Raw genomic sequence first — 16,836 nt, 5'->3', positions numbered from 1 at the left:
AAAATCCCATGGCTCAAAAAAGAAATCACAAAGGAAATCAGAAACTAACTGAAAATGAAAATACAAGTCAAATTTTGTAGGATGCAGCTCAGTCGGAGCTTAGAGAAATTTATAGATCTAAATGCTTGTATTAAAAACAAAGTTCCAAAACACGTTATCTAATTTTCCTCCTTAAGAAGTTAGAAAAGCATAAATTATACAAAAAAAAAAAACAGATAGAGAGCAGAAATTAATGAAGAATAGAGAAAAATCAATTAACCCAAGAGAAGGTTTTTGAAAAGATCAATAAAATTGACAAACCTTTATTTTAGCTGGAGTGAAGAAGAAAAACAAGAGGGAAGACATAAATCACGAAAATCAGCATTGAAAGATGGCTCATCACTACCACTCACACAGATAGTAAAACGATAGTAAGGAAATATTATAAACATTTTTATGCCAACAATTTGACACCTTGCATGAAATGAACAAATCCTTTAAAAAAGAAAGTACTGGGCCAGCCTGGTGGCTCAGGCGGTTAGAGCTCCATGCTCCTAACTCCGAAGGCTGCCGGTTCAATTCCCACATGGGCCAGTGGGCTCTCAACCACAAGGTTGCTGGTTCAACTCCTCGACTCCCGCAAGGGATGGTGGGCTGTGCCCCCTGCAACTAGAAAAATGGCAACTGGACCTGGAGCTGAGCTGCACCCTCCACAACTAAGACTGAAAGGACAACAACTTGACTTGGAAAAAAGGCCTGGAAGTACGCACTGTTCCCCAATAAAGTCCTGTTCCCCTTCCCCAATAAAATCTTAAAAACAACCAAAAAAGTACCACAGTTTCCTCAGTATTCTTGGTAACTTGTATAGCTCTATTGCTAATGCATGAATGTGTAATTTAAAGTCTCCTACAAAGAAACCTTCTGGCCCAACTAAGTTCACTGGTGAATTCTACCAAACCTTTAAGGAATAAATTAAAGATCCTACAGTCTTTCAGACAGAAAAGGCAAGAACATGCTCTTTCCACGAGGCCAGCTTTAGACAGATACCAAAACAGGACAAAAAAGGAGAGAAAATGACAGACCAGCGTCCCCCAAGAACACTGATCCCGGATCCCGGCCAGGACCAGATGTGACCAAGCTGAATCAAGCACTACGCAAAAAGGATGCTAAACCACGCCCAGCGAGTTTTCCCAGGAAAGCCGAGGTGGTTTAACATTCAAAACCTTGTTAATATAATTCACTCTTATTAACAGGCTAAAAGAGAAAAATGACAGGACATGTCAGCAGATGCAGAAAAAACGTTTGGGAAAACCCCACAGCTGTGCAGGGCGCCCCGAAACATGGCGTGTTAAAGAACTTCCGCCAAAGCCACGCCCCACAGCACCCTGAGGGCCAGACTGAGTCCTCTCCCCAGCAACGCCAAGGAGGCGCACCCGCGCGAGGCCCCGCCCACCGGCGCCGTGCCCCGCCCACCAGCGCTAGCCTCGTGCTCCAGGCATGAAGCTCCCCACAGGGCAACTCTCGCCTACTGCTGTGCTAACTAACCGGTGTCAACGGCCAACCGACGACTGCTAATGGGTGCGACTCGCAAGGAGACCTTCCCCCATTGGCTAATAGCGGGCATGAGCGCAGGCGCGGTGCAGTTCCCCCACCGCCCCCCAACACTCATATATATATTGACCAAGCTCCACTGGGCGCAGGCGCAGGCACAGCGATCTCATTGGCCAAGCACGAAGGGGATCCGGCGCAGGCGCGGGCATGGTCACCCGATTGGCCGAGGGCAGCGGGAGCGGCGTGGCCACGTGCAGGAGCCCGGGGCTGCGCGGGCGAAGTGGCGGCGGAGCCATGTTGCGTCTCGCGGCCAAGCTAATGGCCTTCTTTTGGAGGAGGGCGGATGGCCCCAAGGAGATGACTGGGCTGCCAGAGCTCGAGCTTCTGGAAGGTGCCTCGTGGGGTGGGGCCGGGGCTTGGTGGGGCCCGGGCGGGCGGGCCGGTCCTGGGATGCGCACGGCCCCTCCCGGCACTGGGAACTGCACTGGCGCTCCCGAGATCCCTCCCGTGTGCGAGTTGCATTCAGGGCAGGGGTTCTCGCTTCTCCACAAGAGAGGCAGCGGAAAGCCGTCTGCACGCGGACTTGCTGAGGCCTGTGGATACGGTCGCTTCCTGCATCGGGGCCTGATGTGAAATGCGGGATTTGAGCGTCGGCTCCGGCTCCAGGAAGCCGCCGCAGTTGTGTGTACCGTGATGTGCGCGCCTCAGGTGTCTGCTGTGTCTGAGAAGTACTAGCAGACCAGGTGCAGTGAGGACTTGGGAGAACAGCGGCAGCTGCAGGGCTTCTCGGCCGGTAGTGGGAAAGGTCACGGAGCGGCCGAGGGCTTGTCCTGCTCCCAGGCCAGACTTTCTCCCCAAGCCCGGAATCTCTTCTGTTGCCTGCATTGGTGAGGTGATAAAGAATCTCCCCTCGCTGCTGCTCATGTTAGTGATGAAAGGAGATAACAGAAGTAATAACGCGTAGGAACAACCCCCCCCCCCAAGCTGATATAACACTAACAACAATTTACACAGCACCCTAACCACTGAGGTCTAGGCATTGCTGTTTTTGCCCCTCAAACAGCTCACTTGGGTAGAGATTATAACAGTCTACGTTTTACAGATGGAACAGGCACTGAGTGGTTAAAGACCTGGCCCCGGGTTACACAGTGGCAGGAGAAGAGCTGGGGTTTGGACCCCCTTGGTCTGGCCCTGGAGTCAGAGCTTCCCCCATGGAGCCACCCCAGTGCCCCTCAGGAGCCTGGGCAGTCTGCCACACACGCCCTAACTTCTGAGCGCCCCACTCCTTGAGAGGGTCCTTAAGCCCCTGGCTGCTCCCCTACTCCCGCTCTCTCTGGTAGCACTTAAGTGTAGTGTGGGCTTACTTTTCTGGTCCGTATCACTCTGTTTTCCCATCTCAGGTGACACCAAGTTGAAAACCGTGCAGGGTGTCGTGACAAGGTACTGCAGCGATTATGGCATGATTGACGACTTGATCTATTTCTCCAATGAGGCTGTGAGTAGCAAGGTGCTTCTGAATGTTGGACAGGAAGTTATTGCAGTGGTGGAAGAAAACAAAGTCTCCAACGGACTGAAAGCAATCAGGGTAAGGCCTGAGTGGGCTTGGGAAGTCTCCCTTCACTGTGGGATTTCAGATTGCTGTCCTCCTGTTGCGTTAACATCTCAAGAGACAACCTGGCCAAGGGAGAGAGAGTGTACCTACACGGGGTGCATTTTTCTTACAGTGGTTTCTGTTCTTAAAAAAAAAAAATGGTGTTTTGGAGACATAGAGGAAAAACTGAGAGTTGCTAGATGGGAGAGGGGGTGGGGATAAGGGGGAAGGTGAGGGGATTAGAAAACAGTCACCACAAGATGGCCACGGGGTTTTGAAAATTAATTTGGGGAATGTAATCAATAATGTTGTAAAGATTTTGTAGGGTATCCGATGGACACTTGTCCCATTTGGGAGACCACCTCAGGGGTGATGTAGATGCCTGATCACTGCACTGTACACCTGAAGCTGAAGCTGAACAATAATGAATGCCAACTATAATTTTACATATGTATATGTATACATATGTATTTATGTACTTACAAGAAGCGGACTACAGCGTTAGGTATAGAGACAGTGGAAATGTAATGGCTGTGTGCGATGTCAGAGGGATAGTGGATGAGGGGAGGGGGGTTCACACAGTGTGAGGGATATAAATGATGAACGTCTAAGTATTACTTTGTCTTGTGTACCTGAAACTAATAAAAAAAAATCAATGGTGCTCATTGTAAATCTTTCAAACTACATAGAAATTTATAATTCATAAGTTTGCCTATAGTTTTGTGCCATGGAGAAAAAAGACTGTTAACATTTCTATATCTAGTTCTTCTAGTCTTTGAAAAATAGTATTAAAAAATAATTATTGGACCCTTTGTTGCCCAATTAGCAAAGATAATTAGTGGGCTCTATATTAAGCCACTTTCTTCACTTAAAAATCGTACTTTTGTATTATAAATCCTTGGAAGCAGAATTGTTAGTCAGAGGTTATGCCCATTTACCATTTTAATGGTTATCGAGTTGTCCTCCAGTCATACTGTGCTAATTCACACTCACAGGACGGGGAGAGGCTGCCTCTTCCCAGTGTTGGCAAGGATGTGGGTGTCATCCCTCTCTGGAACCCTTGCAGTCTAATTAGTGAACAGCGATCACTTTAATTTGCACTTAAGTTTTAAAGTAGATTACCTTTTCACTTTTTTCCCTATGAATTTTCGTGTCCTTAGTCCATATTTTTAGGGGGTTCAATTTTTAAATTAAAATTCTACATTAGAGAAATTAGAACGTTTTAAGGAACATTGTTATATGAAAGTGTTGCAAGTATTTCTCCAAAGTCAACTTTTTTTTAAAGTTTTATATAGTTAAATGCGTCTGTTTCACGTAGCGTTTGGGCTCTGTCCTTAGAGGCTTATTCCACTTCTTATTACAAATATACACTCAGGTTTTCCTCTGAAAATTGTATATTAACATTTAAATGTGCCTGTAATTTACTTGGTCTACAGACTCAACAGAGGAACCAACATTCCTCCCCAGTAGCTACCAGCCATCCCCCAGAGTAGTCTGCTTTTCTCCTGCGGTTGGGAAGGTCCCTTTCTCCTACACTGGAACCCTGTGTGTGAGGGACCCTGTGTGGACCCTGCTGGTTCTGGCGCCTGCGTGGCCCCCAGGGCTCAGTCCCGCCCATGGGTGGTAGGCAGTTTTCCCTCTTCATCCTGGTGTTTGGAGTTCTCCTGGCTCTCCTCGTCGTCGGGATGGGCGTTATAGCCATTCTGTTGTTCGTCCCCCTTGGCTCAGATTCGGTGTGGACAGCACTGCGTTTGTGTGTCCTTTAGGCTAAGTGACATGTGGATCTCACCACGGCTTCTCCATCCACAAATTCTGCCTGTCCGTTTCAGTCTTCTTTGTTCTTATCTGTTCAAAAAACTACTTTTCGGTAGTTTTCTTCATTTAGGTTCCTCAAATCCCTTGTTGAATTTATTTCCAAGATAACATTTATGTTTCATTATCAGCATAATTTGATTTTGTACTTTCAAGTTAATCTTTTTCTTTCTATGTAGGAAAGATTTTTATTATGTAATTTGGTAGCTGGCAAATTTACCTCAACTATTTTTTTGAAATGGTCAAGGTGCACTTTATTACTATTTCAGGTAGTAAATGCCATCTTAATGCTTAATATCTTTCTCAAGCTTTAAAAATAACACAGGTAAAAATCAAATTTTAGAGTTGTATTCAGTACAGTAGTTACTAGCCATGTGTGGCTATTAAAAGTAAATACAATTGAAAATTAATCCCTCAGTTTCTCTAAGCACATTTCAAGAGCTACAGGTAGCTGGTGGCTACCAAATAGGCCAGCACAAACAGTGGACATTTCTGTCATCGCAGAAAGTCTGTGAGCTCGCTCTGGCGCGGGAAGCTACACAGTGAAAAGCGGGCTGTCTGCGTGCTTTCTTCCTGCACTTGGTTCCTCGGGCCTGCTGCTTTCTGGTCGGCAGCTCAGTCTCTTGAACCGTATGCTACGACCTTGTTTGATGTACCCACATTAACAGTAAGTGCATGTTGTGCTGCTACCAAGAAAGACGTGGAATTGGCTCATTTACACCACCCTCTGGATTTCTTTGCTTGCTTTTTATTTAGGATTTTTATCGTGGTAAAATATGTGTAACATAACATTTACCATGTTTAAGTGTACACGTCAGCAGCACTGAACACCTTCACACTGTTGTGCAGCCGTCACCAGCATCGCCTCCAGAACTTTCTCATCTTCCCAAACTGAAACCCTGTCTCCACTAAACAACTCACTGCGCTGCTTCCTGTCTGCATGAACGTGGTATTCTAGGTGCTCATATACGTGGAATGATAAAATGTCCCTTTAAAATGTCTGGCTGATTGGACAGGTTCATCCACGTAACTGTACATCAGAACTTCCCTCCTTTTTAAGGCTGGATAACAGTCCTTGTGTGGATGGGCTGCATTTGTTCATTGTCACCAGGCGAAGGACAGACACTTGGGTTGCTTCTGCCTTTTGCCTGTTGTGAATCATGCTCTGTGAACAAGTACTTTCTTGAGCCCCTGTTCTCAGTTCTCTGGGGTCTACACCTTAGAGTGGAATTGCAGGGTCACATAGTAATTCTGCGTGTAACTCGTGGAGGAGCTGCCAGCTTTTCCCCCTGCGCAGTCCCGTCTCACCTGCCCCCCAGCAGTGCCTGACGGCGCCTGTTAGTGTTCGTCTCCACCAACACGAGTGATTTTCCGGGTTGTTGACAGGAGCCATCCTAGTGGGTATGAAGTGCTGTCTCATTGTGGTTTGGTTTACACCTCCCTAAGAGTGATGTTTGAGGATCTGCTCATATTTTATCGGTTCTCCAGCCTTCTGGAGAAATGTCTGTTCAGGTCCTTTGCCCGTTTTTTAATCAGGTGTATTTTCTTACTGAGTTGTAGTTCTTTATATATATTGGCTATTAATCCATATCAGATACATGATTTACAAATATTTCCTCCCATTCTGTGGATTGTCTTGGCTTTTTCTTGATAGTACCCTTTGATGCACAAAAGTTTCAAATTTTGATGAAGTTCACTTTATTATCTTTTTTCAATTTCCTGTCCTTTTGATGTCATACTTAAAAAATTACTTACTAATCTAAGATCATGGAGATTTTCACTTTTGTTTCCTTCTAAGAGTTTTATAGTTTTAGCTCTTACATGTAAGTCTTTGATCCGTTTCGAGCTAATCTTTGAGTATGGTGTTGGTTAACAGTTTCACTTCATTCCTTTGCATGCTGGTATCTAGTTCTCCCACCACCATTTTTTGAGAACACTGCACAATAGGGAAAACCCTTTCCCTGTTGAATGGTCCTGGTACCCTTATTGAAAATCAGTTGACAATATATGTAAGGATTTATTCCTAGACGCCATTCTGGTCCATTGGACCTACATTTGTCCTTATGCAGTGTTAGATTACTGTACTTTTGTAGCAAGTTTTGAAATCAACAAGTGTGAGACCTCTGTCTTTGTTCTTTTCAAGATTGTTTTGGCTAGTCAGGGTCCCTTGAGAGTCCTAATGAAATTTAGGGTGGGTTTTTCTATTTCTGCAAAAAATGTCATTGAGATTTTGATGAGGATGCATTGAACCTGTAGATCGCTTTGGTAGTATTGTCATCTTAAGTTTTACAATCCATGAACATTGTCTTTCCATTTGTTTGTGTCGTCTTTAACTTATTTCAGCCACATTTTGTAATTTTCAATGTACAAGTCTCCTGGGTTAAATTTATTCCTAAGTATCTGACTCTCTTTGATGTTATTGTATGTATGGGGTTGTTTTTTTAACTTCCTATTTTGGATCATTCATCACAAGTGTATAGAAATACAGGTGCTATTTGGATGTTGATTCTGTATCCTGTAATTCTGCTAAATTCACTTATTAGCTATAACAGCTTCTTATGGATTATTCAGTGGTTTCTACATACAAGATCATGCCATCTGTAAACAGAGAGTTTTACTTCTTCCAGATTGGGTGCCTTTTATTTCTTTTTCTTGCCTCATTGCTCTAGCTGAGACTTCCAGGACTGTTTGGACAGAAGTGGTGAAAGAGGCTTCCTGGTCTTGTTCCTGATCCTAGGGAAGGGCTTTCAGTCTGTCACCACTGACTGACCTTAGCTGTGGGTGTTTCATACGTGGCCTTTATCATGTTGAGGAGGTCTTCTCCTATTCCTAGTTTATGGAGCAACTTATCCTGCAAGGGTGTTTTTGTCAAGTGCCTTTTCTGCATCACCTGAGATGATCGTGTGATTTTTCCCTTGTTCTTCCAACGTGGTATCCCATCGACCGATGTTCTTAAGTTGAACCATACTTGCATTCTGGGATAAGCCCTGCTTGGTTGTAGTGCGTAATCCTTTTAATATTTTGTTGCATTCAGTTTGCTAGTATTTTGTTGAGGATTTTTGCATCTGCATTAGTAAGGAGTGGTGGTCTTCAGTTTGCTTTTATTGTGGTCCTCTCATTATGGTCTAAAGAGCTGTTTGTTTTCTATCAGGTGGAAGCTGTCTGCAGTAAATGGGAAGACGACAGCCAAAACCACAGCCAGGGGCTGTCAGACTCCAACCCTCGCGTGCTCATTGGCTGTGTGACTTCGTTGATGGAGGGTGCTGGCTACATCAATCAGACCACATACTTCTCGATGGAGAGTGTTTGTGAAGGTAGGCTGGATGAGTTTCTCCTTCACCTTTAAAAGTGGGCTACGTCAGAGGTTTTTTGTATTTATGGATTAGATTTGAGATGGTTACACGCATCATTGAGAGGGTCAAATTGGGGCACATTTTGTGTGATGAGGGGTTTTGGGAACTAGAACAGCTTCTTCAGGTGCTGGCTGCAGGAGGGGCTCTAGTGTAGGCCAGACGTGCCGTCCTTTGTTTTGTGTTCATTTGTTGAATGTAGTCACTAATTTCGGGGTAATCGTTCCTTTCATACAGTTATTGTTGAGAACCTGTCGACAGTGTTGCAGGGGTACAGAGGTGCTGTTGTTTTTAAACTGCTTCACACGCCCCCAAATAGGACTTGGGGATAACCTTGTGTCTTCCCAAGAGCACATATCCTTTTTTTCAAAATATTTTTTTTAATTTTTTTTTAATTTAAGTGTGTTTTTCCAGGACCCATCAGCTCCAAGTCAGGTAGTTGTTTCAATCTAGTTGTGGGGGGTGCAGCTCACAGTGGCCCATGTGGGGATCGAGCCGGCAACCTTGTTGTTAAGAGCACCGCGCTCTAACCAACTGAGCCAACTGGCTGTCCCCAATATATCCATTTTTAATTGCATTTGTTTCTCATCGATCTAAGATTTTATTTTCATGCCTAAAGAAATAACTTGCCAGTGCCATTTATTGAGTTTAACTCAACGACCACTTACTGTGTCTGCTGTGTACATTGGTGGGTAGGGGAGCAAAGGAGTGGGAGGCCAAGACTAGTCTGCCCTCTCACCTCCTCAGGAGGAGAAATGGACTGTCCTTGCTTGAGAACTGAGCGGAAATGCCAGCCTGCTGGGGAGGTAGCCTCTGAGCTGAGTCCCACTGCACGTCCTGTGGGCCCCACGCTGAGATCTTAATTTCATTTTTCATGCAGTGGCCTGGAGTCTCCTTCAGAACTGCATTTCATGGTTGATGAACTTGACATTGTGGGCACCTGTCGTTGACCTCCCTCTAGGCTTTGGTATCTTTAACTGGGGAAATATTAGTAAGCTTGGAGCAAATTGTGCTAAGTGTAAGACATTCACAAGTCTGGGTTTTCTTCTGTTGAAATGTGTAACTATTTGAGCCCTGGTCTCAGAGGTGCTGTCTTCTGTCTCTGGGTACAAAGGTGTTCAAATATTTCCACTTCCATAAATGAAAATTGTCAAATATGTTGTCTCTCCCACTTTTTGATGGGATGCCCATCCAACCCTTTGGATGCTGTGAATTGCAGGCCTTGTCCGTTCCATTCATTCTGTTACAAGTATCAGTTTATCCAGTTAAGGTAGGGGCCTCGTTGTTGAAACACTCTCTGCACAGTTGGGATAGCGGAGAGCGTGGAGTCCAGTCCTGGGAGTAGCTCTAACCCGGCTGGCGGTGCAGCCCTGCGCCTCACTGCTTCGTTTCTGTCCCTGCTTCCCAGGAGAGCAGTGCTGCTCCCTTGCTGGCCACGAGCCACAGTTTCAATCACTGCTATTCACAAAGGCTCCACGTTTCTGGTCCCACATCTACTGATACTTTGATTAAAGATTTCCCGCTGATTTTGAACAAAGTGTAACCAAAACTCAGAGGTCTCACTTAAAACAATTAAAAGGCGCAGCTTGATTTCCCAGGTGCTTCTTCAGAGGTTCAGACGTCTGTACAACAGGATGTTGGGCAGCAGAGAACCCGGGGCTGCGCTGGCTTTGTCACCCAAGTGTTGCAGCCACTTACCTTCAGGCGCCCATAAACGCTGCACGTTCTGAGGCTGCAGTGCATCCCGGCTGCTGACGTTGCAGCCCACGGGGACAGATGGGATGGGACGGGACATGGATGCCCCAGTTCAGGCACACTCCCACTCGTGGCTCTGTCCTGTGTGCGGTTTCGTTCCATCCGGACTCTTATTTGTGTTATCGTTATAAAGACAATTTAGTGTCCAGTGTTGGGATTTTAAACAGAATTTACAGCAGCTTTCACAAGAACACAGATATTTCTCCTTCGGTAGGATGACCTTCCAAATCTTTACGTTGATTTCATGATTGTGACAGGAAAAAATGAAATTTATTTGATTTGCTTACTTATTTTTCTCTTTAACTTGTTTATACAACTAACATTGGTAGCTATTGCTTCACTTTTCCTGTGTGTCTAAGAAAGTTTGGAATAATTTAGCAAAATTACGTTAAACAATTATTTGATAAAAGAAGGCACGGTTTACAAACGACATACAAAAGTATGTCTACAGTTTGTCATATTGTCCTTTTAACACCAACTGGCTGTGGACAGGTTTGTCTGTGGTGTCACACAGCCTGTGGCCCCTTGCTGACGAGCAGCTATCCACAGATGTCGGGCCTCTTGGGTGTTCACCAGCTTCTTGAGAAGCAGGCTCAGTATCCAGTGTGTACTTTTGTTTTGAGCTTGTCACTGCCAGAAGTGTTTATTGCGAAAATGGCAAGACAACAGTTCAAGCTAGTCGTGGCTTTACACCACGCAGCACAGCAAACCTGTTCAGACTTCTCTCCCTGTTCTGTGTTGGGATAGCTCAGCCACTTCATGTCACTGGACCTTCTAACTTCCCCGCACACCCTACCAGGGGACCCGGTGGCACCTTGCATCCTGAAGGCGCAGCCCTTGGGTCTGAGAGCACTTCCCTTTGTCACCGAGCACCCTATGTGTCCCCGACAGGGAGGGGTACTCACTGTGTCTGGAAAGACGTGGCAGAGGGTCCGTGTGTCTATGAAACTGCCCACCGCACACATGCCCACGTCTCCTGGAAGTTGGAGGTGTAAGGTCTGCCACTGAGCTTTGGTGTTGCAGTTGTTAATGATACTGTGGGGTTTCTAATGAAAACTACAGGCAACACCTGAAACCAGATGGGGTCCTGAGACTGTAAACAGGTGTGTGGCCGAGTCCTCTGGACAGAAGGTCGGCTGTGCCATGTCGGTTCCACCGCCCAGCCAGGGGCCAGGAAGGATTCTGGGGCATGAACTCGCCCCTGTACTCACCTGCTGCCATTTGTCTGGAAGCGCTGGGTGCCCCGACGTGGGACCAGCCCAAGTAACGCTGCTCCCTGCCTTGCAGGTTTCCAGCCTTGCAAGGGAGACTGGGTGGAGGCCGAGTACTGGATCCGGCCAGGCACGTGGAGCAGCGAGGCCGTGTCTGTGAAGCCGCTGAGGTTCAAGCGCGTGGACAGGGTGGGTGCTGGCCCGCCCGTCCCTGGGTTCTCCTGGGCGCGCCGGGCAGTCAGACAGGGCTCAGTCTGGCCCCAAAGACCCTGTTTTCTTACTGAGATGTTCCCTTAGGAGGTAATGCGACCCGGCTGCCAGGCTGTCAGAATTAAGTGAGGAGTTTGCACACGAGTCCTGAGCTGTCCCAAGTGCCCTGGGACACGGGACTGGAGCTGGCTTGTGAAAGCGGGCGTGGCCCGGGGCGTGGAGACTGAGGGGGTGGGGTGTGCGCAGGGTGAATCGGAGAAGCAGGGAGGCGACCCCCAGCCCCCCCAATCCACAGTCCAGGTCGGCCTTGGCTCCCGGGCCCTACACGCCCATGTCATCTTTAGGGCTTTGCTTCCCCTCCCCCACCCAGACTCGACTTCCGGGGCCAGCGGCTCACCAGGCCTTGCTGGTTCTGGGCAGGGCCGTGGGCTGGGCCACAGGGGCTCAGCCAGCTCCCCGCGCTGTGCTCGCAGGTCTGCATCTCCAGCCTCTGCGGGAAAAACGGGGTCATAGACGACAGTATCTTCTTCACCTTGGACTCGCTGAAGCTGCCTGCGGGGTACGTGCCCCAGCGGCACGACGTGGTCAGTGCTGTGGCCGTGGAGAGCAGCCAGTCCTGCTACATCTGGAGAGCCCTGTGTCTGACGCCGGTGACAAGGCGGTAAGGGGGCCCGGCCTGCTCGTGGGGGGCGGGGGGCCGATGTGAGTGGTCAGAGGACCAGGCCCAGATCCCGAGCTGGGCGCTGGACGGAGAGCCTTTGGGAGCCCGTCGGCCGTGCTCGTGGCAGGTAGAAGGGCAAGTTAAGGGTCCCTCTCAGCCCTTAGTCTTACACTGTGACGTTCATACTTGGGTGGGTTTTTATGTCGTCATCTTTAACATGTGGGCGTTTTCTAGAACACACTGGACAGAGTGGGTTCTTAAAAGCAGAGGGCTCCCGCGTCGGCTCACCCCTGGGCACCCCACTGGCCCTGCCTGCTCTAGGCGTGAGTGGCCGGGCTTCAGTCTCGAACAGAGCCACCTGCACCGCTGCCTCAGCTCCCTCTGCCTTGTTTTTAGCTGCTCTGCTTTTGGCCACCTCCTCAATAGAATGCAGGTTCTGTGCCGCGTGTGCTCCACAGATGGGGCACGTGGCTCTGTGTCCGTGTGAACCTGGGGGTCGGCTCTGTTGGGCAGAACAGTTGGGACGTGCCCCGTCCCAGAATCTGGAGGACGGACTGCCCGGCTCACGGCTGTGGGTGGCCCCATCACACCGGAGCCTGGCCCTGTCCTGTCTGACAGGCAGCAGAGAGAAGCTACAGCCGCCCCAGGCCCAGTGTGTCCCCTGGACCCTGCTGCCCGATCCGTTCTCTTTTTCACAGCACTTAGTTGTCTGCACACTTGGTGACTTACTAAGTGACTGTTTTTGAGAGGCTGTTGCCTGGTTCGCTGGGTGTGGACTAGGGTCTGTGGTGTGGTGGTTGGTGGGGGGGGGGGTTGGCTGGAGGCTCCCTACCTGTGGGTGGTCCACTCCTGGGGCGCTGCAGTGGCTCGACAGCACGTCCAGTGGGGGTGTTGGTTATCCCTAGGGAGGGGTGACTAGTCCCAGGCCTGGTCCATGAGGCTCTGCCCTTGAATGCCTCCAGGACCGTCTTCACCGGGCAAGGGGCGTCCCCACCTGCATCATCACACACTGGCTGCAAGTTGGCCCCCACATCCTGCAAACTCAGAATTTTCTCATACCCAGAGTCAGACTAGGGGCTTGGGGCTCAGGGGAGGGAGGGAGTTTGCTGGGTCCAGGGGAACTCGCCGCCACTGAGCAGTCAGTTCCCACTTCCTGAGTTTGTGAGGGAACGGATGCCTCGTCCTGGCAGCCTGGGCCCAGTGACCGCCTCTGTGCCAGCACAGGAGAGCAGCCTGGGACAGAGAGGACCACGCTTCTGCCCTGACAGAGTGTGCGTGCTGTCTCTCCCCTGCCCCCCACCTCCGGCTTCCTGTCTGTGTTTCCTCCGCGGCTGGAGTCCACTCAGACCCCCAGTCCGGCTGCCAACTTGAGTGTCCGACAGCGCTAGTGCTGTGCCCAGCGCGGTGTGTACCCCGCTCCAGCCCCCCGCCCCGAGTCGTTCTTCACGCCTCCTTGGTTCAGACCCCTCCCTCCCTCGGCAGACCGTGTCCACTGTGGGTGATACCCTGACTCGGCTGCTGCTGCCACAGCCACGAGGGACAGGCAGTGGCTGTCCTGTCGGCACATGTGCATGAGAAGAGAAAGAAGGGGATGGGTGGTGGCAGGGGAGGCATGTGTGGACAGGAGGAGTTGGAGGGGCAGGAGCCGGCAGAGGAGCTGTCACTGGTGTGGTTGAGAATGTCACTGCAGGTAGAGCTGGTGTCTGAAGGCCCCGACTCAGCAGGCTGTGTGGGAGGGGCATGGGCCAGGTCTGCCTTCTGGAAAGAGCAGTGGGTACAAGAAGCTGTGCCCACAGTGGTGTTGGTGAAGTAAGGGGACAGACAGATCTATGCTGGGGGAGGGTGGAGTGTCATTTTCTAAGAGGAAAGCTGCTCGTTTCATTGTTTTCAGATACTTGGAAGCAACAGAACTCTTCTTCCACATGAAAGCTTACTGGGTCCTAATAGGCCAAGCCCTAGTGGCTTCCTCACCCCTGCAGCCTGGGAGGCCCCACATCCTGAGTCCATGTCCCTGGAGAAGGATCTGCTGCGTTCTCAGGGTCACCGCTGTGTCGCCTCCTTCTCCCTAGGGTCTATAGGACCTGTCATTTTCTTCTTCAAGATGACTGTTATCCTGCTCGGGAGCCCTGAGTGTTGGAGGCCCCGGATCAGTTCCTGGTGCCTGTTATGCACCTTGTGTGGGTCGGGGAGGAGTGTGGGTCAGGAGGGGTCGCGCCTCAGGAGGCAGCCGCACGTGCCGATGACAGTGACCTGTCTGTGGTGCTCTCTCCAGAGACGACTCCACCTCCACCTCGGCAGAGGCCGCTGATGAGGCCTGCGGGGCCCATTTATTGGAAAACAAAGGTGACATTGAAGTCACGAAGATGACGAATTTTGGAATGCTCAAGGAAGGAGGAAGTAAGAGCATGGTGATCTGGATAGAGTAAGTTTGCCGAGGAAATGAAATTAGCTTAATGGGCTTTAAAGTGGGATTTAGGAAACGCTGTAGCGCGAACTTACTTTACCCAATTTTTTCCTTTATAAAAACTTTTCAAAATTGTTCACCGCAAAACTTCCTTTCTACTTACTCACACCCGTAAAGGTATTTGCAGTCGCAGGTCTCTGGTTACATTGAATTCTGTGTTTTATGGTCACAGTCTTTCGAAGTTAGAAACTGTGTTTATGGCTTATTCTGTTTGTCCAGAAATAAAGGAGATGCTCCTCAAAACCTCGTCAGCTGCAGACTGGTGGGCTGGGACAGAGCCAGGCAGTTCAGGGTCCAGATGCTGCAGGAGGCCCCGCCAGGGCCTGGTCCTGAGGAGAAAAACGAGGATCGTTCTGGTGACAGTGTCACTGGCTCGTCAGATGGCCACAGCGAGAACAGAAGCCGGCAGATGCTGGGGTGCAGCTTGGAGAGCAGCAGCGACGTCTCTCCAGGTAGGCACTCGGCCTTCCTTCCCTGTGAGCCCAGGCTCTGGGGGCCAGTTGGGCCTGGACGGGGACCCAGTGGCCTTGTCCTGGGCCTCCCGAGATGTTTCAGGGCTGGGCGAGGGTCTGGAGTGGCCTGGCATTGGCCAGGCCGTCACGCAGTCTTTCTGAAAGGGGGGAAGGCTGCCCACCACCAGCCTGTTTCTCGTGTGCACCGCCTGGCACTGGGCCGTTTGTGTGTGAAGGTGCCCGTCTGTGTGAGTGTGTTTGCATGAGCGTGCCCCCACGACCGAGAACAGTCGCCTATGGGTCTCATTTTGGATTCAAACTTCATCTCCTAGATGACTGTGCCTGTAAAGGGGAAAATGGAGAAAAAGAACAAAGTGTACCAGGGAAGCAGGTGACCGAGCTGGGACACACTAGGCTCATCCCTCCAGGTGGAAAAACCCAGGTTATGATCATTTGTGATGCAAGGTACGTGGCGGGAAGGTTCGCAGTGAGTTTCCTTGGGGGGCATGGTACATTTACCTTTTTAGGGAAGTGTGCTCCTGGGTTGGATGTTATAAAAGTATTTGTAGCTTTTTTTTTTTCCCCGCAGAGGTCTTGTATTTTTTTACACTTACGCCATGAAGTCATAGGGAATGAGCTCCAGCAGCTCTGGCTCCTTCCCATTGGTTCTCACAAAGGGTGCTTCTCTGGGTGGGGCAGGCTGGCGTTTCAGGTGAACCCAGGCACCTTTCTCTCTGGCTTCCTTCTTTTTCTGATCATTTTCCTTCACCAGTTTCAGGAAGCTGTCTCGGCTCTTAGAGTGCTTAATGTGCTCAATACGAACATTAATTCTCTTGGCAAGAATCTTGCGCTTTACTCGTTTGTTTATAATAATGCCAACCGCGTGCTGAGTAACCCTGTAGACCCTTCCTGTTTTGCCGTGGTGACATTTGTGGGGCATTCCTTTTTGAACGGTGCCCATTCCCTTGATGTCTACAATGTCACCTGTGGCCACAGGAACAACTCCATGTTTTCTAAAAGGCCTAGAGAACGCATAGTGGGTGCCTCTCCTCTTTCCCTTTGTGTTGGTCATTTTGACGAATTACTGGAAGATGCTGGTCCCAGCCGAAAAATTTGTAGCTCTTTTCATGAGACAAAATCATAAGAAAAATTGTCAGTGCAGAAAATGGCTTGAGTGCATTTACCCACTGGAGCCAACCCTGTGCCTGACCGCTGGCCCCGCCCATCTCCCTGACCTCTGAGTGCCCTCGGCCTGTGGGAGCTGGTTGATGTCCTCATGCCCTCGTGCCCCCTCGGTGCAGCCTGGGACCCTTCTGTCCTGGGATGAGACACTCATGCCAGGTGCTGAGGCCTTGGCTTCTGCGTCCTCCCCTGTGTCCAGAGCTCCCGCCTCACCTGGTCTCCTGGCAGCCGGGCATTTGGTTACAGGCCTTCCCTCTCTTGTCTGTCACCTACATTTGCTAATTCTGGTCTTTAAAAACGTGGAGCTGCGTGCGTCACTGCCTAGCTTCATGCCCCTCGGCATCAAACCACGGTGACCATTCAGAGTCAGCCACTTCGCAGGATCTCCGAACATGACAGGCAGAGCCAGGTGAAGGGCCACGGGTGGGCGCTGAGTGCACTGGGCCGGCCCAGACAGCAGAGCCAGGGACACAGGACAGTGTGATCAGGTCATGTCACGCAATTCCAATTTAATCTGGGGAAGTCTGGAAGTGTTTTTCCTGCACTCCTAAGTTTGAGAATTGCGAAAAGGCCTGTTTGGGAGCTTGAGTTTGCCTTTGGAAAGTTCTGCTCATTGGA

General features: G+C 49.6%; 1 protein-coding gene and 1 pseudogene across 1 annotated transcript in view; one reads left to right on the top strand and one right to left on the bottom strand.

Annotated features, from left to right (window-relative positions):
- The first annotated feature begins 1,802 nt into the window (after positions 1 to 1,802).
- The window catches only part of MOV10L1 (Mov10 like RNA helicase 1), a 51,794-nt gene continuing 36,760 nt past the window's right edge, over positions 1,803 to 16,836 (top strand). The window contains exons 1-8 of the mRNA XM_074326627.2: positions 1,803 to 1,921; positions 2,931 to 3,115; positions 8,085 to 8,247; positions 11,326 to 11,438; positions 11,933 to 12,120; positions 14,393 to 14,542; positions 14,804 to 15,036; positions 15,369 to 15,501. Coding sequence (XP_074182728.2) covers positions 1,825 to 1,921; positions 2,931 to 3,115; positions 8,085 to 8,247; positions 11,326 to 11,438; positions 11,933 to 12,120; positions 14,393 to 14,542; positions 14,804 to 15,036; positions 15,369 to 15,501 — 1,262 coding nt within the window. The 5' untranslated portion in view covers positions 1,803 to 1,824. The remainder of the gene's footprint in view (positions 1,922 to 2,930; positions 3,116 to 8,084; positions 8,248 to 11,325; positions 11,439 to 11,932; positions 12,121 to 14,392; positions 14,543 to 14,803; positions 15,037 to 15,368; positions 15,502 to 16,836) is intronic.
- Positions 15,647 to 16,108, bottom strand: LOC109434897 (large ribosomal subunit protein eL21 pseudogene; annotated as a pseudogene).

This window comes from Rhinolophus sinicus, chromosome 1 (assembly GCF_057876585.1).
Source record: "Rhinolophus sinicus isolate RSI-liver-muscle chromosome 1, RSI-T2T, whole genome shotgun sequence".
NCBI classification, from domain to species: Eukaryota; Metazoa; Chordata; class Mammalia; order Chiroptera; family Rhinolophidae; genus Rhinolophus; species Rhinolophus sinicus.
This window is presented reverse-complemented; position numbering and strand designations above follow the sequence as displayed.